The 25,066-nt window shown below is 31.4% G+C and overlaps 1 protein-coding gene across 17 annotated transcripts in view; it reads left to right on the top strand.

Annotated features, from left to right (window-relative positions):
- Window positions 1–25,066, top strand: part of Tmem135 (transmembrane protein 135) — a 261,641-nt gene that overhangs the window by 43,242 nt on the left and 193,333 nt on the right. For 6 of the 17 annotated variants that reach the window (XM_048787924.1, XM_048787939.1, XM_048787925.1 and 3 more), the window contains 3 exons: window positions 1,742–1,869; window positions 4,511–4,603; window positions 20,517–20,550. The exons of 1 other annotated variant lie outside the window; for it this stretch is intronic. In XM_048787924.1, the coding sequence (XP_048643881.1) occupies window positions 1,742–1,869; window positions 4,511–4,603; window positions 20,517–20,550 (255 nt within the window). Of the gene's footprint in view, window positions 1–1,735; window positions 1,870–3,679; window positions 3,750–4,504; window positions 4,604–20,516; window positions 20,551–25,066 lie in introns of those variants that run through there. 10 more of the 17 variants (XM_048787929.1, XM_048787937.1, XM_048787933.1 and 7 more) reach the window with 5 other exon arrangements.

Genomic DNA, 25,066 nt, shown 5'->3' with positions numbered 1-25,066 from the left:
ATGGGAGAGAGCACACGTAGAATGAGTATAGAGACTTGATGGCAAATTGCTAAGAAGGAATAGCCTTTAGGTAGATAATTGAGAAATGAAAAGAATGCACTTTCATAGAAACTTCTCACCTGTTAAAATTCTACCTGTCAAGATTCATATTAAAAGTCCAGTTAAATCTTCCTGACATTATCACTTGCCCTTCCCAACTTCCTCCCGTATGTCTCTTCTTCTAACATTTCCCATACTGCCATATTTTAGGTTATTATATGTTTCTGTTGCTATCAAAATTTTATATTCCTTGAAAACAAGGATTAAGACTTATTCACCATTGTTTTCCATATGTTGAATTAAAATAGGAGGGGGTCAGTTTCAGAGACTTCAAGGGGGTCATCAGAAGAACTTAGAAGAGGCCATTAGATTTGTTGATCACTGACCTTAGGGAAAGTGTTATCTCCAGAAAGATAGGGAGTGAATGGAGAGTTTTCTTGTGCTGCAGTCATTTTTGCCTTTTTTTACACCTCCTCTGTCATTCCCTGATCCTGTTCTAATACTCATTCCTTTGATATACTGTTTCATTGTGATAAAAAGGTATTCCTTCTCATGACTTGTGAGAATTCTATTCTTCTAAATCCAGCTTATGTCCCCTTTTCCATGAAACTTCTGCCTACTTTATATTAAATTCACTTTGCTAAATTTCTGTGGTACCTGTGAATTATATTCCTAATACTTAATAATTCTTAAATACCTATAATCCACATTTTGAGCATATTGTGATTTATTTTGTTTTATTTTTTATAACATTAAAAGTGTGATCAATAACTAAATATCATCTTTTTATTTTGATATATTGTTAGGGAAATTAGCCATTCAAATAATTAATAAATAAATAATAGTTAAATAATTAAAATTCAAAGTTTTCAATTTAAATTTAAAAGCTATCTCATAAAGTCTGAGAGGTTGATTTTTTTTGAGATTGCATTCATTTTATTGAGTTTAATTTTGCAGTTATCTGCACAAGTAACTTGAAGCACACCATGAGTTTGTGGGCTCAGATATATTTCAGATGAAGTTTTCTCCTCTTCATCCTCCCTCCTTCCCCCAGCACTTTGGTGTATTTGGTGTATAATAAAAGATTACTGTCATAATCTTCTGCAATTCTATGTCTAGGTATTATTCTTTCTGTATTCTAGGGGCATGTGGTGCTTACCTGTGTTATTATATTCTTAGTAATGGTTTATTTGATAGTTTTACATGGGCTCCAGGAAGCCAGAAATTATTAACTTTGTTAATTTTGCATTTCTATCATTTTTTCCCTTATAATAGTCATGTTTGAATAACTGAATAATTTCTTTTTCTGTTTTCTATCCTTAAAATTCTCTAATAATGGTAGGCTGATAAAATCTGTAATGTCGTTTTGTTATAGCATCAGATTTTATTAGAATTTTAATTTTTTTTCCATTTAAAGGTGTATTTCATTTTTCAGTTTAAAACTGTCTTTAATGCTTCTCAATTTATGAAATGTGTTCATTACATGATCCAAGTTGTAATTTCTTGGTGTGTATTTTATCCTTAGTAAATTCAAGTATCTCCTTTCTGTCCTTGAAATTATATTTTTATAAAGGAGCAAGTACAATGCCATAGTTTTTACTTTTATTTTTAAATACATGTTTATTCAGTAGTTTCCACATAAGAGCTAATTTAAGCTAATAATAGTTGTTTGGATTAAACAAAAAAGCCTTTCTCTTTCCAGATTGCAGCAATTCTCCGGAAACGAAAATTAGACTATTATTTGTACAAACTACTCCCTGAGATCCTACAATCCGCTTCATTTCTGACTGCTAATGGGGCCTTGTATATTACTTTCTTTTGCACTTTAAGGTTGGTACTCATAATCACCACTAGATATTAATACAAATTTTGTTGTTGAAATGGAAACAAACAGATGTTTATATAACCATTGTGTAGGTCACTGCTTTTATTTCTATTTTTTTAAACCTGTGAAATGACATTTGTTTCAAAGATAGTTTATAAAATCAGAAGCTGCTGGGTGCAGTGGAGCTTCCTGTAATCCCAAGGCTCTGGAGGCTGAGGTGGAGAATTTTGAGTTCAAAGGCAGCCTCAGCAAAGGCCTAAGGTCCTAAGCAACTTAGTGAGACTCTCTCTCTAAATAAAATAGAAAATAGGTCTGGGATGTGGCTCTGTGGTTGAGTGCCCCTGTGTTCAATCTCTGGTATCCCCCTCCCCACCCAAAAACAAAAACCAAAAACCAAAACCCAAAAAACCAGGAGCTGTGGGCTTCTTGGCCTCAAGATATTATATACATTTCAAGTTATTAGCATGATTATATAACAAAAATACTTTTGTATATTATATATTTTCTGAGTTCTGTTTTAATTTCAATTTGTTGATCGGAATTTCTTAGCTCTTTAGTTTCATAAATCATGAATTCAAAGTGACCGTGATATAGGTTAGGGCTATCTGTAGTGAACAAACTTCAAAAGGAATACAAAATGCGTGTGTTTATGAAAAAAAAAAGTTAGCTCCTGATATAGCCTACTGCTGGAACGCTTGGTTCTGATTCAGTTTTGTAGCATTACCTGTGCTTCATGCTTTATACATTATAGATGCAGATAGAATTCAGTCTTTTGAGTGTTTGACAAACCTAACATATTTGTTACATACTTACTTTTTATCTTTTCCACCACACTGATTGTTAAAAATAAACTAATTTTTTATTTGTCAAGTTGTTGCCCAAAGTAGTTCTATATATTTTAACTGCAATTAAATATTTAATTTTCAAATATCTTTTATAGACTTTTCCTCAATGTATTAGTATTTGTAAACTTTCAGATGATGAAGAAAATAACTGGTGGTGTTTTCATACTGTTAAGCAAATCATGTCTTTAAATTGACATGAAAATCTATGTAAGGAATTTTCTTCATCATGTGGTCTCTGTAAAGTTTCAAAGACTTGTTAAAGCTCTAAAATAAAGTTATAAATAATAAGATTTTAAAAAATTGCACCAAGTTGCTATTGCAGCATATTTCTTTATGTTCTGTGAACCTGTTTGGTTAAGTTATAGAATCATAAAATATTTATACTTAATAATTATTTGTGTGATATATTATAATTAACTATTATTAAGGTAACATCCATGGTCTTCCTATAACTGATTCAATGAATTTATTTTAATTTTCCCTTAGATTTTATATTCAATAAGTCCTTTGTGGATTTTATATTGGAGGGAAAACAACCTCTAGTGTTCTCAGGCAGGTTTGTGTTGTCCATTTTAGAAATACCCAGGTTAAGTATTTACGGTAGTTTTTCCAGTCCTTAAGATCTGAGCTTCATCTGTTGTTTTTCTGTTAAATTTTTTTTGTAGTTGTAGATGGACAGAATGCCTTTATTTTATTTGTTTGTTTTTTATGTGGTGCTAAGCATCAAACCCAGTGCCTCACACATTCTAGGCAAGCGCTGTGCCACTGAACTACAGTCATAGCCCTTGTCTGTCATTTTTAATCCTAATCTCTCTATTTTTTTTCCTATCATGCATCATTTATCAATTGGTCTACTTTGTTCAGATAATTTCTGATAATTTGTACATATTACTTTCCCTTTCTTAGAAACATTTTTTTTTTTTTTAAGAGAGAGGGAGAGAGGGAGAGAATTTTAATATTTATTTTTTAGTTTTCGGCGGACACAACATCTTTGTTTGTATGTGGTGCTGAGGATCGAACCCAGGCCGCACGCATGCGAGGTGAGCGCGCTACCGCTTGAGCCACATCCCCAGCCCAGAAACATTGTTTTTAAGGAAGAAGAGTCTTCTTAATGTCTCCAGATTTCTGGTTTTTTTTTTTTTTTTTTTTTTTTAACCTCTTAAAAAACTCAAGCAGCTGATGGTCATATATAAAGTTCAGGGCACTATTCTAATACTTTGAGTTCCTCCTGTGTGCCCTGTGTGATGCTGAGAAATATCTTAAGTAGTCCTCATAATAGCTGTAATGAGACAGGTAGTATTATCATTCCTACATGATAAATAAAAAACCCAGAAGATTTGCATAGCCAGTATTTTACATTGAAGGAATGCCTGAATAAACATGATTGACTAAATTATTAGAAGGAAATTAGGTTAGAAGACTAGCAAATCCATTAGGTTGGTATTGCAGTGGCCTTTATAAAAGATGTTGAAAGACTTAACCAAGACAGGGACTGTAGGTTGGAGAGACATTTGAGAGATGAATTGTATATGCAGTAATTTAAGGGCATGATTTAGTATATTGGGTAAGGGAAATAGGAAGCTGAAAATGACTCTAAGTGTCAAACATAACACATGGTTAATTGTTGATGCCACTTGGAAAAATAAAAGAGGAAGAACAAGTTTGCAGGGTTAGGGAAGAGAGACAATGAGTTTGGTTTTGGACATGCTGATTTGAAGTATAGAGGGTAGACTGAGAAGGGAAACTTGACTAAAATGACCAACTAGGAATTTCATACAAAAATTCCAAATTTGAATTTCAGGAAGATACTTGGAAAATTCTACTCATGGACTCCTGGCTTTGGTGCCGCTTTACCAGCATCTTATATGGCCATTCTAATTGAAAGAAAAAGCAGGTAAAATTCTACGTATCTACTGCATATTTAATAGAACTGGTTACCCATTCTCTACTTCAACTAGAGTTATTATTTTTTTTGCTTACCTCTTATTATAGTCCATGAATGAGCAATATTTTCAGACATATTTTTTTAATTCTGCAGGTACTTGAATAAAAATTAATTTTATATTATTATTTTTATTATAAGTTTATAAAATATAAAGTTTGATATTTATAGCAATAATACTCATTTGCTTCTCTTTTACTAAAAAATTAGAGGCTTCTATAATATAGCCTACCTAAAACATGGTGTATGCAAATTCATGAATGATTTTTTTTCTATAGCTATAATACCATTATTACACCTAACAAAATTAATAATAGCTTTCTATTATCATCTAGATCTATACTTTGTTTTAGGATCATTGAATGATCTTTGTTATATGAATTATTATTATTTTTAAGGCATCCTGGCATGAAAAAGTATTTTGATTTTTCATGAACTTGGAATTTTCTTTGTGAATTAATAAGATTTGTACTGAATGCTACAAACTTATATAATCTGTTCAATCATTTAGTTGAAATTAAAGTTTTTGTAGAAGAGACTGTCATCACATGAGTAATTATTTTATTGTTGAGAAATTATCCACCTTTGTTCCAGGGAATCAAATGGGATCATGTGTTTAAACTTTTTAATTTATAAAGATGGTTACCGTAGGTAGTCATTGATTCCATTTTAAGAATATGAATAGATCTCAGATAACCAAATATTTACTTAAATCACCTAAAGCCATTCTTACTGCACTTTTATAAATGTAATGTTATCTAAATTTTTGCAGTTCTCTGGGTTATCAGAATACTTATGGATTTGTTAGATTTACTAAGTTCAAAGAGATGGTGGATGTTATAGCCTCTGGAAAACCAAGTCAGCAACATCAGGAAAAAAATCCTTTATCTTAGAGGACTGTATAGGGTGGTAGCTAAAGTGTGGATCTGGAGCTGTACTGTGTGATTTTGGCAGTCTGGCTGTGCCACCTAATTTGTCACCTCTTTGGCTTATTCCTTACCTGTAAAATGGAAATAGTGATAATAGATTTGTTAGGTTGTTTAGATAATTGAGTTAATATGTGTAGTTTTATACTTCACTTAGAATGGTACCTGCACTTAGTTAAGTATTATATATGTGTTAAGTATTATAATTTTGTTCCCCTCTAAGTAATAAGAGTTCTTCTGGTGATTGTAACTTCCTGATCATTTCAAAACATGAATGTTGGTTTTGAAAGTATATGCTAAAAATTTGTGTCACTCATATCAAACTTTAAAAATCCTTTAAATGAAGTGTGCTATGATTTACTTACTTTTAGTACTTAAATGATCACTTTTGTAGTTATGTGCTTACTTTTCAACAGAAACTCTTTGTAACCATTAACTAGAGTCAACAGTTAACATTTGACCATTTTCACTTCATTTGTATGTGAATATAGGTTTATGTATGTAGGTTTTTTTTGTTTGAACCCCTGAACTGGGGATTAAATCCAGGTCCTCATGCGTGCTAGTCAAGTGCTCTACCACTGAGCTACCCCCAGCTCTCTTTTGGTGTTCTAATTCAATTCTTGNGGTTTTTTTTTTTTTTTTTTTTTTGGTGTGTGTGCAACATGTAGAAGTATGTTGTAGGAATCACCCTGCTTTAATCCTAAATACTTTGGCATGTGTGTCCTAAAACAAGGATATTTTGCATAATTATAACATTATCACACATAAGAAAATTAATAATATTGCTTAATGCCAACCAGTTCATATTGTCCTAAAATGGCTTTTATCACTCTTCTTTGAATCAAATTGTAGTCAAAATTTATGTATATTGTTATATTTTCAACTACTTTTTCTACTTAATTTTTCTTCATAGAATTGATTTATTGAAGTGATCAGGCAGTTGACTCGTTGTATATAATACATTTTTAGTTTCATCTCAGTTGTATTTTCGTGGAATAATTGGTTCATTTATTTAGTGAATTTTCTGTAAACTTGAAACTTGGTCTAAAACCTTGATTAGATTCAAATTAAACATTCTTGATAAGAGTATACTTTGTAGATGATGCTGAGGTTATCAAAAGGTTCATTCATAACTCCATGGTTCTAAGTTGAATATGTGATGAAGGTGGTGATTACCACATATTTCCAATACATTGATTATTTGTGGTGAATTAGATTCATGGATTTGTAGGAATAAATACATCAGTATTTGTGAGATCAGCTACTAGTTGTGTGTGTGTGCATATTGTTTATCATACTTGGGTATTATATTTACTTCATAAAATATATCATCTTCTTTCTCTTTCTTTGTTCTGGAGTAGTTTAAGTAGCAATGAGTTTTCTGGCCTTTGAATGTTCCTCTGTTAAATCTCTTGGGCATGGTGATTCTTTTAGGTGGTAGTTCCTAGAAAAAGTTATAAGTTTCCTCTATGGAAATTGTTCTGTTTAAACTTTCACCTCACACAATAAAGGGCTTTAGCAACTTTCTCCAAGAGCCAAAATTATCTATTTTTTAAAAAAATATTAAATTTTCAGAAATTTTTCATTTTAAAAGATTTTGATATTTATTTACGTGAAGTTGAATAAAGTCTGTTATGACTTGACTGAATTATCTCTTTTCTATGTTTTTTTTCAATTTATTTTATATAATTCTGCCATTCTTATTTTTATTAAGTTAGTAATTTGTTGATATTCTTTCCCAGTGAATTATTTTGTTTATTAAATTCTAGGTTTTTTTTGTTTGAACCCCTGAACTGGGGATTAAATCCAGGTCCTCATGCGTGCTAGTCAAGTGCTCTACCACTGAGCTACCCCCAGCTCTCTTTTGGTGTTCTAATTCAATTCTTGTTTATATTGTATTTTCCTTTTACTTTATTTTTGCTACTTTGCTTTTTTATAACTTTTTTAGTATAATGCTATTTGTTTTTTGTTTCATTTTTTTCCACATTTTAAAATTTGTGTATTACAGTTGTACATAATGGTGAAATTTGTTGTTACATATTCGTACATGTACATAATATGAGAGTATAGTTTGGCCAGTGTCACTCCCCTGCATCCCCCCTCCCTCCGCATTTCCCACTTCTTGGTCCCTTTGATTTCCTTGAAATCCACCCCCACCTTTTTTTTTCCTGTTTCCTCTCTAGCTTTCCAATTTCTCTCTAGCTTTCATGCATGAGAGAAAACATTCGACTCTTGACCTTCTGAATTTGGTATATTTTGCTTAATATAATGGTCTCTAGTTCAATCCATTTTCCTACAAATGACATAATTTCATTTTTTTTAAATTGCTGAATAAAATTCCATTGCGTGTGTGTGTGTGTGTGTGTGTGTGTATATATGTACATATATATATATATATACACACACCACGTTTTCTTCATCCATCCATCTGTTGATGGACACCTAGGCTGATTCTATAGTTTGGCTATTGTGAATTGTGCTCTCAACACTAGGTATGAATATATCACTGTATTGTGATTACTTTAAATCTTGATGATAAATACCAAAGTGTGGTATAGTTGGGTCAATGGTGGTTACATGTGTAGTCTTTGAGGAACATCCATACTGGTTTCCATAGTAATTTTACTAATTTACACCAACAGTGTAAACATGTTCCTTTTTCTTGACATCCTCTTCAGCATTTATTATTATTTATATCCTTGATGACTGCCATTCTGACTGGTATGAAATGAAATCTCAGTGTAGTTTTGATTTGCATTTCCCTAATTACTAATGATGTTGAACATTTTTTCGTATATTTATTGGCCATTTGTATTTCTTTTGTGAACTGTCTTTTAATTCATTTGTCCATTTATTAATTGGGTTATTTGATTTTTTTTGGCATAAAGTTTTTTGAACTCTTTCTGTATTCTAGATATTAATCCTCTGTTAGAAGAGTAGCTAACAAAGATTTTTTTCCATTCTGTAGGTTGTCTTTTCATATTCCCAGTTATTTCCAATTGCAGATCTTTTTAATTTGATGCTGTCTCATATATTAATTCTTGGCATTATTTCCTGAGCTTTAAGGTTCATACTGAGAAAGTTGTTGCCTGTGTGTATATGCTGGAGTGTTGACCTTATGTTTTCTTCTAGGAATTTGTTTTCAGTTTTTAAGTTATATTACTATTAGTATTTAAGGCTCTGAATTTTCTTCTGATGTATGCTTTAATTGTGTCCCATAGATTCTTATATGTACAATATTCATTACCATCATTTTCTGGAAATTTGACAATTTTAGTTTGTGTTTCTCCTTTGATATAAGAATCATTTTGTAATAGTGAATTTGTTATCAATTTCTAGTTTTAATGCCTTCTTACCTGAGAATATTATTTATGATATTTTCTCTTTATGGAACTTTATAATAAAGTTCTCTTTGTTGCTTACTTTATGCCCAGTTTTTGTGACTGTTTTATGAATGCTTGAAAAATAGTGCATTGTCTATTATTAGGGTTCAAAAGTTGAAAAAATTGTCATAAGATCTATACTATTATGTTATTTTGGTCATATCTTCATGCTAGTTTGTTGCTGTGAGCAAAATATCTGACAAGATCAACGTAGAGGAGGAAAAAATTATTTTGGCTTATGTTTTCAGAGGTTCAGTCCATGGTCAACTAACTCCATACCTCTGGGCCAGGGGTGAGACAGCACATTATGGCAGAATGGTATGGCAGAGAAAAGCAGCTCAGGACATGGCAACCAGGAAGTAGAAAGAGTGCTCTGGCTCACCAGGGACAAAACATAAACCTCAAGGGCATGCCCTCAGTGACCTACTTTTTTCTAGCCACAACCTACCTATCTACACTTATCATCAGATTAATCTGTATGAGTAAATTAATTAATTAATCAGAGCTAGGTCATAGCTCTCATAATCTAATCATTTTACTTCTGAACATTCTTGCATTGTCTTACACTTGGGCTTTTGGGAGACTCCTCATATCTAAACCACAATACTTCATTTGGTGATAGAATCTGTAGCAGTAAAAAAAAAAAAGGTTTTTGATTTAATGCCTTTTAGCAAAAATTTATGATTTTTTTTTATCAAGATCACAACGCTTGCTTTCTTTTTGCTAGCGTTTGCTTAGGATGCCTTTATGTTTATGAAAGAATTTGTTTTGTTTCTTTCACATACATCATGAAGTTGGGTTTTATTTGGTGAAGCAATCTGAAGATCTTTTTATTTAAATATTTAGCTAAGCCCGGGTATATTTACTAATACCATTGATATAATTCACTGATACAACTAATATGTTTGGTTTTAGTTCTGTTACATTATTATATGTTATCTTTACTATGTCATCATGTGGTCTGTTTTTAACTTTTAATCTTGAAATGACTATTCATTTATACAGAGTTGCACAAGTAATATAATAGAACTTGAACTCTTTACCCATATTCTTTTTAATGATCACATCTTACATAGCCATAGTATAATATAAAATGAGGTTGACATTACTATCCTGTACTATAGTCTTTATTAATTATTCACCACTTTTACATGCATTCATATCATTTGTATATGTGTATAATTCTATGCAGTTTCTCTTCATGTATGATTTGTTTTACCATTACGACTGTAGATAAACCTGTTTCATCATCACAAAATATGTTTCTTGTTCTGACCCTTTGGAATTTCAACACTTTCCTCCAATTCCTGCTTTCTACTTCTATATTTATGTTATTTTCAGGAAATTAGAAAGTTATATAAATGAAGTATGGAAAGTATAACCTTGTTTACATAGAACTTTTTATTAAACTAAGCATCATGCATGTGTACTGAAATTTGTTTAAATATTTATCTATTTTTTTATTCTTTTGTTGATTATGTTGTGGTGTAATTTTTAAGAAACCACTACAAATACAAAGATTCACCCCTGTATTCTTTTAAAAGTTTGTAGTTTTAGCTTTTAGATGTAGTTCTTTCATCCATTTGAGTTAATTTTTACATAGGATGTGTGGTAGGGAAAAAATTTCATTTTCCACATTTTTTGCTACTACATATAGACACCATGGATTTTCATGTGTCCATCTAAGGTGTTAACTGTATCATTAGTTATTTCTTTTTATTGCTAAGTAATATTCCATTGTGTGAGTGTACTGGAATTTGTTTAAACATTTACCCTTTTAGGGACATCTGTGTTGTTTATTTATTTATTTTTGGCTGTTTTATCCACGAACATGTTACAACTTCCTAATTTATTTAAATCCTTAATTTCTTTCATCTGTCTTTATAATGTGTAGAACATATCTTCTGTATGTTTGTTAGCATTTTGGGGAACAATTGCAAATGGTATTATTATTATTTTTGTAGTAACTTAACTGAGTCATATATACATATTTCATTCATTCTTTTTAAAAAATATACACAATTCATTTGTTTTAACAGAGTTACAAAATTGCTCAGCCATCAGTACAATTTTAGAAATTTTCTTCACCTTAAAAAGAAACTTGTTTAGCTATCACCTCCTAAGCATCATTTATTTCTCACTCCCACCTAGCATTAGGCTATCACTAATCAATTTTATGTGTTTATATGTTTGTCTATTCTAGTTTTTTCATATAAAAGGAATCATATAGTATGTGATCATTGGCAACTGGCTTCTCTTCTTAGGATAATGACTTTAAGAGTCAAAGATGTTATATAAATCATTATTTCATTGCTTTTTATTCCAACTAATAATCCATTATATGACTATTCCACATTTTACTTATATGTTTAGTAAGTGATGGAAATTTGGATTGTTCCTACTTCTTGGTTATGAATAATGCTATTATGAATATTTTTATATACCTATTTTTTGTGGATATAGTATTTTCATTTCTCTGTGATGTACTGAATTGTGGAATTACTGGCTTATATGGTAATTCTCTTCAACCTTTTGAGAAACTGCCGAAGTGTTTACTAAAGTGATTACAGATTTTTTATTTCTTCTAGCAGTGTATAAAGTGTCCAATTTCTCCACTTCCTGGCCAGCACTTGTAGGATATGTTTTCCAATTATAGTTATCGAAGTGAGTGTGAAGTGTTCTCTCATTATGGCTTTCATTTGCATTTCCAGGTGACCAAAGGTATTGAGCATATTTTCTTGCACCTTTTGGCTATCTGCATGTTTTCTTTGGAGAAGTGTCTGTTCATATCTTGTGCTCATTTGTAAATTGAGTTTTCTTTTAATTATTAAGATTATTTTTTGTTTTTCTTTTGTATATTGGGGATCAAACTCAGGGCTTTGGGCATACTAGGCATGCACTCTACTACTGAGCTGTATTCCCAGCTTTTGTAAGTGTTCTTTAGATATTCTAGATATAGTCCCTTCTGGATATATAATTTGCAAATGTTTTTTCATGGTAAGTGTGTTTGTCTTCTCAATTTCATGATAATGTTCTTCAAAGTGTTTTAATTTTTGCAAAGTCAGTTTATTTTTTATTCTTTTGTCTATTTTGTTTTTGGTGTCATGTTTAAGAAACCACTACAAATATAAAAAGATTTATCCCTGTTTTCTTTTAAAAGTTTTATAGTTTTAGCTTTTAGATGTAGTTCTTTCATCCATTTGAGTGAATTTTTACATATGATGTGTGGTAGGGGAGTATTATGTTTTAAATTTCATTTTCCACATATTTGTTGCTACTATATATAGACACCACAGTTTTCATGTGTCTATCCTGATTCTTGCAACCTTGTTCAGCTTATGTTTTTGTTTCTGTTTTTCTTTAGTACTGGGAATTGAACCCAGGGCCTAACATATGTTATGCAAATGTGCTACCACTGAGTACATCCCCAGCTCTGATCTCACTTTAGTTGGGAGATTTTGGTACATTTATTGAGATTTTTCTATGTAGGCAGTTATGTTACCTGTGAATGGAAAAGTTTTTATTTTTATTTTTCCAGTCTATATGTCCTTTATTTCTTTATCTTGCTTTATTGTATTGCTACATTTTTGTCTTGCTTTTGATATTGGGGAAGGCCCTCCATCTTTTACTCACAATCCTACTGTCTCAGCCTCTTGAGCTGCTAGGATTTCAGGCCCACTGGGATCACAGGTATGTACCACTTGCCCGGCCCCCGTCTTTCACTAATAAGCATAATGTTAGTTGTACGATACTTTTTTAGGTGTGCCTTATCAGGTTTAGAAAGTTCACACTTATTTCTAATTTGCTGAGAATGTTTATCTTGAATAGGTATAGTACTTTGTTAATTGTCTTTTCTGCATCAGTTGATATGGACATGCCATTTTTCTTTTTAGGCCAGATTTGTTGATTATGTTATCTATAGCTGGGTTTCCCAACCTTGGCACTATTGACACCTTTTAGTACATACAGATCATTTTTTATTGGAAGGCTGTCTAATGCTTTATGTCGTACATAACTCTTCATTCTTTCGAAATTGAGACAACTAAAAATATCTTTAACCATTGCTAGATATCCCCATAGGATGAATCAGTCTTTGCTGAGAACTACTGATCTATATTTTTCGCTAATTTCTTTGGTCTAGGCTTATCGTTTGCTGAGAGAAAGTTGTAAAATCTTCAACTGTAATTCAGAATGATTTATTTCTCTTTGAATCTGTCAGTTTCTGTGTTTCCTTTTTTTTTTTTTTTTTGCTTATGATTACCATTTCTTCTTGATCAGTTGATTCTTTTATTCCATATGAAATGTTCTTCTCTAGCTTGGATAATATTATTTGTTCTAAAGTCTATTTTTATTTGATGTTAATATACTCTACCCTTCTCATGCTTACTATTTGAATAATCTACATTTTTCTTTCTAATTAATTTCAAGCATCTGTGTCTTTATAGTAAAAGTACATATTTTTGCAAATAGTGTGTAATTGGGTCTTCTGATTTTTTTTGTTATCGATTGTGCTAGTTTTTGCCATTTAAAAAACATTTTTAGGTGTAGATGGACATCATAACTTCATTGTTTATTTATTTATGTGGTGCTGAAGATCAAACCCAGTGACTCACACATGCTAGGTAAGTGTTCTAGCACTGAACCACAACTGTGGCCCTAGTTTTGCCCTTTAATTGAGTATTTGGTTCATTAACATTTTATTTATTGATAGTGCTAGGATAGATCTGCATTTTATTATTTGTTTTCTATTTTTCATTTTCTGTTCCTCCTTCCTTTGCTTCATTTGAATTTTTGAAAATAATTCCACTTTAATTATCTTGTTATTTTCTTTTTTTATTACTTTCTGTGTGGATTACAATATACATGTTTAAATTCACAACTTCTTAGTGTTAATATTTTACCACTCCACAAAATGTAGAAATCTCTCTGGGTCAATCCTAGCAACTGCTTACCATAGGATTTAAATATTGTTTTTCCTGTTTCAGTGAGTACTATCATTATTTCAAGTGCAGCAACACCAATGTAAAAGTGTATAATTAATATCTAAAGCAATAACTTCTCTTAGGGCATAAAGAGTAGTTTCCTGGAAGAGGATAACATAGATTTGAGTTGCTGGTTTATTTCCTATTTCATGTTCATTTTTGTTAAGTGAATTTTTAGAAAGCTTTTTCCTTTTATTTTCCCATAAGTGAGGTTTTGCTCACTTATTATTGTTCGATTTGTTAGACACTGTTTGTTTATAGAACATTTCTGGTATTATATGTCATGAGCTAGTCTAAATATTCGTTGAAATAGTTTTTATTGTTTAAAAGACATTAAAAAAATTAAGTCTGACTTTAACTTCTTTATAACTGCTATCACATGCTTGCTGAAGAAAAGTTGATTTTCTCCTTGATTTTATTGTTATATAATTGTACTCTGTGATGTGTGTTCCTTTAGTTCTGTTGTTTAATGACGTTAACAATACTGGGAAGTATCTCTGTAGTTCTTTACCTTGAAAGCTATGTATGAGTATGCATATCTTCCACAACTTCTGGTTGGGTCTGGTTGAAAATTGTAAGTTTTAGCCTTTTTTTTTTTAGCTTTTTAGTGTTGTTTGTTCAAAAGCTAGTGACAATTTTACAAAGCAGTTTTGTTTCTTTTTTAGTTAAACTTTAAAACAGAAAAACTAACCATTTTGGTTTATATCTTTATATGCTCTCTTATAGTATATCTTGTAAGAGTTAATGTAGTGGCCTAATGTGCTCTAAAAAATATACTTACCAGATTTATAGTGAGATTTCATTAAATGCCAAGATTCCCTAGTAGTTCATAATTTTCAAAGGTTGAAGTTTTGTGTATCTTAAAATGCAACACATTAGCATTGTTTTTATTATAAGAAAAAGGAATTTACAATTATATCTATAATTCACAGAGAAAATCAATGATATGCTGATGGACATGGCTAGTAAGTTGCTGGAAATGTGTCTAGATTTAGGGAAAGATGGTAATTAACAAAATTTGGAAGTTTCCTTCTAAAAGGTGGTTGTTGTAGCTTTGGGATATATTGGAGTAGTAAGGCCCAGAATAAGAAGAGGCCTGAGGTTTAAAGTTGGGAAACAGCTATTTAAGGTGCTAATTGAAATGTGTGCAGTTGAGTCAGTCTTTTGGTAACAGTCACCAGAGTGGAAGAAATACGTTGTGGAAGATTAGGAGTCTCCACCCCCCTTCCCAAATTGTAAATAGTGAAAGTCCTAGTTTTTTAAACCTTTAAAGCTTTACTTAATGAAGAAAATCTTACTCCATTATTATATACATTTTGTATTCAGTTGTATATCACTTTTCCAAAAAGTATTTAATAAGGTAAGTATATACACTATAGATCTCTATCTGCCTACCTACCTGTTCACCTATTTGGATATAAATATAGATGCACAGATGAAGATCTATCTATGTCCATATATGTGTCTTCATCTATATTGGATTAACTCTTTCCTCCATACCTTTTTTCTTTCTCTAATCTATTTATCCCTTCATCCCTCCATCCTTCCATCCCTTCATCCCTCCATTAGTTCCTCCTTCTCTCCTTCTTTTCCTCTTTTCACAGAGCTAAACGTGCTTTGCCAGCTACTTCCTGACACCTAGTAAGAGGGAGGCTTACTTAAATCTTAATCATATCATTGTGGGGTTCTGAGAAAGCTTTGAAGTTGTTTCCAGGGTTGCTTAAAAAATTTATGTAACAAAGAACTGTGATCATAGTAACTCAGCAGGAAGCATTGGTAACATGGAGTTTATCCCTAGGAGGGCTGTTAAGACTAGTCCTCACTTTCTTTTTTTTAGGAAGTGCTTTGTTTGTGGCTTAGAAAGAAGTTGTTCTGATGGATTTCATTTTGTAGAATTACTATGGAATTTGCTTTGATATTTAGTATTAGTTTAGATGATTTAAAAACTGCTGTATGCTGAAACTTGGACATGTATTAAAATATCAAAAATAGCATATTTCTTTCAAGCATACTTAGTGGTTGAGTTATTAAATTGCACGATAGTAGCTTTGAAGCTCCTAAACTTATATGACCAAATGATTAAAGTGCATGTAATGTGTGAATAAAAGAATCATGAATTTAGTGTATAAATTCTTGGTTATCTTCAAGTTTAAGTGGCAAGACCTTGAGGACTTCTAAAAAGCCAACTCTGTGTTATGTACTATATATGATTGTGTACTATTGCTTCAGAGTGGAAGTTTGTCTTGTTTATTTCTTTTCCTTAAAGAAGTATTTTTATAATCTTCTAAAACATTTTGACAGATGAAAATCTATTATCTTCAAGGATCTTTGTGATGATTAAATAGTATTTCTTTATATAATTACAATTTTTATGACCTTTCACTTTGTCTTTGTTTTAATCTCTAATTTTCCCTAATTTAGAGAATATTAAGTATTTCTATATTATACTTTATATGTATATATAGGATATACAAATTTTTAGAATTTAGGGGTTATGTTGTTCCTAGTATACTCTCCAGTGACCTCAGTTTTGAAATGTGTTACATGTCATTCAAAATTTTGAGGTTAGCTAAAGAATATATGCACTGAAATTTTTTTTTGCATTGAAGTTTCAAAAGCATTGTCATAAATTTAGAAATGATAATGATGTGAGAAGATAATGCTTAGAATTTAAGCAGTATATAAGGATATTTTCAACTATTAAAATGTTATACAAAATTTAATGTTTCCTATAGGAATGCTTATAGTCTGACTAGTTTTTTTAAAGATAATACCTCTATATATGAACATGAATAAAATTTAAGGTGTTCATTCCTTTCCTCCGAGAGACAGACAGAGAGAGAGCGAGCGAGCGAGCGAGCGAGCTAGTGAGAGAGCACGCACAGACTTATCCATGGTTTAAAGAAATAGTATTTATTTGGTCATATTCATCAACCTAGTGATTTTCAGTAGAGTGGGAGTATATGTACATCCAAATCTCCTGTGAAGTTTAACAAGTAGTTTATTGTCCTTCTTGATCCTAGTCCCCTCTTTTCTAAGTGGTACCTTTTCCTTTCCCATCACTGTTTCCTTCAGATTTAGGTGATTGATTTCTCAGGTTCATGTGATACCTAACATAATTAGAGAAATGATTAAATAAATCTGTTTGATATTGTAAAACTACAAAGTTGACATTGGCATAAGGGATGAAGACATTGTACCAAGGAAATTCTATCAAAAAGGATGTAACTCTATAATCCAAACTATCATGCTTTTCAGAGAGACTGACCTGTCATTCTTGCGGTATTAACTGCCAGGTTGGAACAAGGTTGGGAAGGGGGTGATTTAGAGAAGGATAAATTGAAACTTGAGATCAGAATAGGCCACGAGGTAATAAAAATACATCCTCTGCTTTTTTACAATGGTAAGAGCATGTCAAGTCTTTATTCATCCTCAAAGCACAGAAACCTATGAAGAAAGCATTTTAAATAAGTCAGTGAGTTTCAGACATAAGAAGTAAGTTGATACTATAAAAATTTTCTACTGGAGAAGCAATTCATGGGATAGAATCTGAAACTGAAGGCAGATGAATTGACTCCTAATTCCATTGTGTGTTTGCTATTAATTCATTTTTAAGGAAACCACTTAACTTCTTTGATTCTTTGATTCAATAGAGTAAGGATAATCATTTCTGCTTGCTAATGAATTAGTATCATTAGTTGGTCTTGCCTCTTTCTAGTCTGTGCAGGTATGTGTCTAAAATATTTGTCTGTATGTTTTATAAGACTTGACTTCCTAGAAATACTTTGATGGTTATATGTTTAGTAATTCTACAATTAGCATTGCCAGCTACTATTGCTGGTTTGTGGAAATAGAAAGGTATGCACTACAATCTTTGTCCTGTGGTTAAAGATAAAGTTTTATATACAGGTTGATGGAAGTTAGTGATGAAACTGTAGCTGCATTACTATTCAGTATTATAGAATAAAGTTAGGCAGCAGAATACAACAGACACTAGTATGGCAATATGTAAATCAATGGATGTGTAACTGATGTGATTCTGCAATCTGTATATGGGGTAAAAATGGGAGTTCATAACCCACTTGAATCAAAGTGTGAAATATGATATATCAAGAACTATGTAATGTTTTGAACAACCAACAATAAAAAATTAAAAAAAAGTTAGTAGAACAGTTGCTTTTAAAAATAGCATCATATGCATTCTTAGTATTTCTTCATAATGAAATATATTATCAGTTAATGACACTGAAAGAACAGAAACATTTTTATTTGGGAATTTATAACTAAAGAATATTTATTTCTTCATTCATAATCGGCTTTTGATAAAAATAGGTATCTCTTGTGAAGTATTTTACTTTTTTCTGTGTATGTGTTTAACTTATGGATATTAATTTTTCTTTATAATTTATTAAAAATAAGTAATATTGGAATATTTTTGCTTTATAATTTGGTAAGAACTGGCAAAGTTGAACAGAATTAGCAAGAAAATTTTAATCCACATATAGAAAACAAGACACAAAAGTGACCTGAGAAATCATCTTACCACTGATAAAATTTTAAGTCCTTATTTGGAGTGGCAATAGGATTCTGGTGTTTTTCTAAGGTACATTAAGACCAATGGAGGAGGGAGATTCCCTAGCATGTTTGGCACAGTGATACCTGTACATTCTTACTTTTCAACTAAAGTAAGTTTAATGTTATATTTTATATTTTGATGATTACATGTAAATTATTTTTAAAATCATGTTTAAGAAATGTCAGTAAAGTCCTGTTCCTTTATTTTAACTCAAGATGACAGAGTGCCAGAGAAATAAATTTAACTAGAGCCCCTGATTTCCTAACCTCACTTTATCACTGTCCAGTTAAATCACATTGCCTCCATGTGTCTTTGGGAATATTAAAAATCTAGTAAGCCATTTTACATAATGAACAATCAATATTATATATGTATTTGATAACAAGAAGATTTCATTGACAATATCAATATGCAGACCTGGAATATTTAAATGAGAACAATTTGATATTGGTATTGGTTTCATATATAAAGTTTTTTAATACCAGGTATTGAATCCAGGGGCACGTAACCACTGAGCCATATCCCCATCCCTTTTTTTGTATTTTGTTAAGAGACAGGGTCTCTCTAAACAGCTGGGGGGCCTTGCTAAGTTGCTGAGGCTGGCTTTGAACTTGAGATCCTCTTGCCTCAGCCTCCCTAGCCACTGGAATTAGAGGCATACGCCACCTCTCCTAGCTTAAAGTATTTTATTCTTTGAGTACTGAAAGTGTTCAACATTCAAACCCAAATAAGTTTTTGAAATTTTTGGAGTTTATTATTTGAACTCTTAAAGTATGTTAAAGACGTTCTAGTGAATAAGATGTATTTCATTCATTCCTTATACACTGTATAAATTAAACAAACTGTTTAAAAGCAGAAGATAGAGCTTGAATTTCTGTCTGAATTTTCATTAAATAAGCTTTATGAATATACAGCTTTTATGTAAAGGGAGTGTTTATAGCTTTCATTTATCCTTAGGAATCTTTAGCTTGATAAACCTTCCTAAATTCCTGATTTTTCACTTCACAATGAAATTAAAACCAAGGTGATTTCATGTAATGTGTAATGACATTGAATGTTATAAATAATCATGTATAAAACAAGTAGAATTCTGAAGTTTTGGAGGATAAATTTTCATTTATTCAGAATTTTTATGGGTTTGACTTTTTGGCAGAATGAATTTGTTTAGAATTCTGTAGCATAAGCTGGATGTGGTGGCCTACACCTGCAGTCCCATTGTTTGGCAGGTCAAAAAAGGGGGAATGCTTGAACCCAGGAGTTGGAGATCAGGCTGTACAATCTGGACAATGTATTGAAATCCTGTATGGAAAAAAAAAGAAATTCTTTTAACAAACATACTCTAACCTTTAAGTAGAATGATTTAGAACTATTTAGATCCAACTATTAAGACAGTAAAAACTTAGTTTGGCACCATGCACCCATTTTTTCTAAGATACCAGTATGTTTTTCAACTCCTGAAAATTATTTTGATAGATTTATTAAAAAATGATTGTCTCAAGGATGAATCTCACTTGTTACAGTTGAGATAAATGAGGCAAAAGACTTGGGGATTTGTATGACTTGACTATGGAACCACAGGGTTTTATGATGCCTGATTTAGTCCTCTGCCTAACAGTTTATTTAAAGCTTAATGCTAATATTAATTGGTTCACAAGTGGCTTGGACTTGTAGGAAAGTATTGTGTGGTGTTTCAATGTGCATCACTTATTGGTCAACGTGAAGTTCTTTGGCTTAGTCATATTTCCTCCCACAGCTTTGAGCTGTGGGTTTTACTGTTAGAAGGAACTTTGACAGTTCTTTACACTTGTCATGACATAAAAGAACTGAAATTGATTGGAATTGTAAGTAGCGAATACCTTGTTGTTAGAATTATTTCATCACTTAAATATTGTTTAAAATTCTAATAAAATAACTTCCTTTCTAAGAAAAAAAAATGATAAAATGACCATTGAATCAAATTGAAGTTTAATCTTACTCTCTTTTTAAAATTATTTTCAGGAGAGGGCTGCTCACAATTTATATGGCCAACTTGGTAAGTAATACTCTCTTTTTTTTAACTAACTTTTCCATATGCTTTTTAATTTTTTAAAAATTACATTTTCTTAAAAAAGGAAAACTAATTCAATTTGAGAATATTTTTCCATCTCTATTTTAAAGGTCAAACTTAAATGTTTAAAAGAACCTTGGTACTATCTGCTTTGTTTTTATCCTATAGGACTGACTTTCTCTTATTTTAGTAGGAAAGTGATTCATCGTCCTGTGCCCTTCATGACTGTTTTCTCTAAGCTTACATTTTCACATTACTGTATATCTAGTTCTCTCCCTGTATGTTGAATTTCATATTCCGCCTCTGCTGCCATTTCTTATAGGAAAAATGTTTTAAGGATGAATTTTTTGATATACCTATTTAAACATTAAAACACCATGGTACTATCTCCAAAGACTGAGTGAGTACGTTTAATAATATAATTGGTTAGGCTTCTAAATTTCTAAGTTGACAGAAATGAAGTTAGTATTATCTAGTCTGATATTCTTTATTTAATATTATCTAGTCTGATATAATATATGTATGTATATGTGTGTGTGTGTGTGTGTGTGTGTGTGTATATATATATATAATCGTTCAATTCTACCATTAAGTTCATATTTTAAGAACATATTCACATTAATATCTTTTAAAGTTGCTTAATAGAATTGATAGGCAACATTAGAAAATTCAATTAAGCAGGGCTAATTTATTTACCTAAGGATAGATAGTTTTTAAAATTCTATAATAAGGGAGTATATTTCAGAGATATATTTAGCAATTCATTTCAGTGGTAAATAATTTTTGTTCAGTATCCATGTGTTAGTAGTTACTATGCTAGATGCTGGCCCATGAGATAGTCATTTCATTGATGGAGAAGTTATAGTAGAAATAATAATGGATAAAAAGGACTAAAAGATGACTGGTACTCTAGCACTTCAGAGGAGCTGGGTCAGAGAAAAGTGGTTCTAATCTTCTTGAGTCATAGATCTCTTTAAGACTTTGATGACAGGATGGACATTCTTCATAGAGAACTGCTCATGTACAGACAAACACTTAAATTTCTATACAGTTTCAGAGGTTTCATGTACCATAGATTAGGAAAGTAAAGAGTACATTATAAGTACGTTATTTTAAAATATATACTGTAGAAAACTAAGTATTCTAAGCTCTTAATTGAAGTGAGATGGGCATTTCTAGACACCAGGAGAGCAAAGTGTTTCTTTTAATGTCTTATTCTTCATGAAAGAAATCTAACAAGAATGTAAATTATATGAAGTCAGGAACTTTTTCTATTTTATCTCCCATTATACTACAAGTACCTAATCATAGTCTGGCTTGTTGTAGAGATTTGATTAATATTTTGTTGATTTAATAATAATCTTTCTGGCTTTACAATTCTAGTAATTTAAATATAATAATGCTTTATTTTTGTTCTCCATAGATGCTTTTTGAAATCTGTTCTCTGTCTGGTTTTACTTTATAGGTATTTTGTCTTTTCTCTCAATTGTTTTTGTGATTTCTTTTCGAAGAATTTATCTTGGCAAGTTGTATTCATTAGGATGTAGAATTTTCATTTAGTTTGATCAGGACCTAGTTTGCTTCTTCAATCTGAGGACTATTAGATCTGGAATTAAATTCATATCCATTCTCTCTTTGATCTTGCTTCTTCCTGGGCTCTATATTGAGTTATTTTAACAGGAATTCCTTGTAGATGTATGTCAAACTGCATTTTCCTTTTCATGATTTTATTATTGCTGTTAACGTTTTCCCACTTTCTCATCTCTGCTTAATTCTGGCTGTCTCTTCAGGCCTGTCTTCAAGTTAACTAAGTTGTGTGTACATGTTAGGAATTGAACCAAGGGCCTTGTTTATCCTATCTGTTAAACATTTAATTTGAATTATATAGCTTTAATTTTATAAAGGTGATACATATCAGACATAACAAGTCCAGAAATATTTTATAAAATAATCATCTATCTCTATAATACTTTTTTCCATTATTTATTGGTTGTAACCTGCTTGTTTCTTTATAAGATGACTTTATGATATCATTTTCTGTAGAGAGGAAAAAATATAATCCAGTCTTTCCTCTTGCATTATTTATGAAATATGTTTTCTAAATTATTCATATTTGAAATAGATAAACCATGTGACTTAATACACAGACTTCAATTCTGTTTTAGGTAGTAGTTCTAAAACATGGGAATTCTAAAAAATTGCCTGTAATTCAATTTCAATTAGTAAAAACCCATAAAGTATTGGTATATTAATAATAATATTAATAATAATAATATTTATTTCATTTTCTTAATAGGAAGAAGCTTCCATTTTAAGTAGGCCTTGATAAGATGTTACTACTTTACATGTTTGATGATTGAAAAAGCTTTTGGCAATCTATTTTCTGGTTCTGGGCATTTCAAATCTATTTCTTTGTCATTATCTACATATTTCCAGGGGTTGGCATGTCTGTATGTTAGTGTGTCCTCTGATCTTTCACTTTAATGTCATGACAGGGTAAATTGGCACAGTGAATGGTGGATTATTGCTACAAATCACTCTTCATGTACTACCAGAAATCAATTTTCTAAACCTAGAAGCAGGTGGAAAGCAAATTAATAAATATATATTGATAAACTAAATTATTCACTTGAAATACTAATAAACTGGATTCCAAAATGCCTGTGACTATTCACTTCAAGAAGAAATCTGATAGAGAAATCAGAAAGTAATGTGATAGTGTTGTTAATCATTTGTGGTTAAAATATCTTGGTTTTGCAAATGTTGTCAGTATGTGGATATTTGAACAGATTATTTAGTGCTTTTCTCAAGACTTGGAAGGAGCCTGTAAAAATTAGGAGTCTATGACTCTGGCCTTCTCTCTTACTTTCTGCTTCCTCATTTTCTACTTTAACACCACTGCCCACTCTGGTATTCAGAGAGCATGACAAGCATGCTTCTTGAAGAACTTGGTTTTTGTTCTCAATATTTGAACTCTTAGCCTCAGATAGCATGTCTTGCTTTATCATTTCAATGAGACTCTGCTGAAATGCCACTGTTTTGTAGTTTTCCTTTTCTATCCCACATAAAATAATAGTCATCTTCCATGTCACACATACTCTTTACCCATAACACATGATTAATATTTTTCCCCTAAAGTATTTTTAACATTTGACTTTTTTTGTTGTTATTGTTATTATTTTATTGTCCGTCTTCTTTTTTTTATTTTTATTTTTTAGTTGTAGATGGACACAACACCTTAATTTTGTTTATTTAGTTTGTTTATATGGTGCTGGGATTGAATCCTGTGCCTCATGCATGCTAGTCAAGCACTCTACCATTGAGCCATAGCCCCAGCCCTTATTGTCTGTCTTCTAACCTTGAATTTTTATAGATTTTTTTTTTTTTTATGATACTAGAGGTTGAACCCAGGGAAGCTGTATCACTGAGTTCTTTCCCCAGTACTTCAGCCCTTTTTATTTATTTATTTAGATATTTATTTTTTAGTTATAGTTGGACACAGTACCTTTATTTTTATTTATTATTTTTATGTGGTGCTGAGGATCGAACCCAGGGCCTCGCATGTGCTAGGCGAGTGCTCTATACCTGAACCACAACCCCAGCCCCAGACCTTTTTATTTTATTTTATTATTTTGAGACAAGGCTTCACTAAGTTATGAAGGCTGGCCTTGAACTTGTGATCCTCCTACCTCAGTCTCCCAAGAAGCTGGGTTTATAGGAGGCACCCCAACACCTGGCTTTTCTTTCTTATACTTAAAAAAAAGCTTTAAAATGTAATATGCCTTTATATGCCTGGGTATTAGGATGAATTTGAGGTTTTTTTTTAGCCACTCACATGCTTTCTGTAATAGCACATATTGTATCCTTTAATACCCCAAATAATGTGTATATTTATGCACTGTAATTTTAAAATAAACTTCTAAAACTTATGTATATTGTCTGGTATAATTTACAAATTCCAGGAGAAGAGGTCTTTGACTTTGATCATTTGTGTTGGATAGAGGGCTTTTATAGTACTTATTTTTTTTAATTGGTTGTTCAAAACATTACAAAGCTCATGATATATCATATTTCATACATTTGACTCAATTGGGTTATGAACTCCCATTTTTACCCCAAATACAAATTGCAGAATCACATCGGTTACACACTCACATTTTTACATAATGGCATATTAGTGACTGTTGTATTCTGCTACTTTTCCTATCCTCTACTATCCCCCCTCCCCTCCCCTCCCATCTTCGCTCTCTACCTCATCTGCTGTTGTTCAATTCTCTCCCTTGTTTCCCCCGCCCATTCCCCTCACAACCTCTTATATGTAATTTTGTGTAACATTGAGGGTCTCCTACCATTTCCATATGCTTTCCCTTCTCTCTCCCTTTCTCTCCCCCCATTCATCTTTGTTTAATGTTAATCTTTTCCTCATGCTCTTCCTCCCTGTTCTGTTCATAGTTGCTCTCTTTATATCAAAGAAGACATTTGGCATTTGTTTTTTAAGGAT

The sequence above is a fragment of the Marmota marmota genome, unplaced genomic scaffold (assembly GCF_001458135.2).
Source record: "Marmota marmota marmota unplaced genomic scaffold, marMar, whole genome shotgun sequence".
In the NCBI taxonomy this organism is placed as follows: Eukaryota; Metazoa; Chordata; class Mammalia; order Rodentia; family Sciuridae; genus Marmota; species Marmota marmota.
This window is presented reverse-complemented; position numbering and strand designations above follow the sequence as displayed.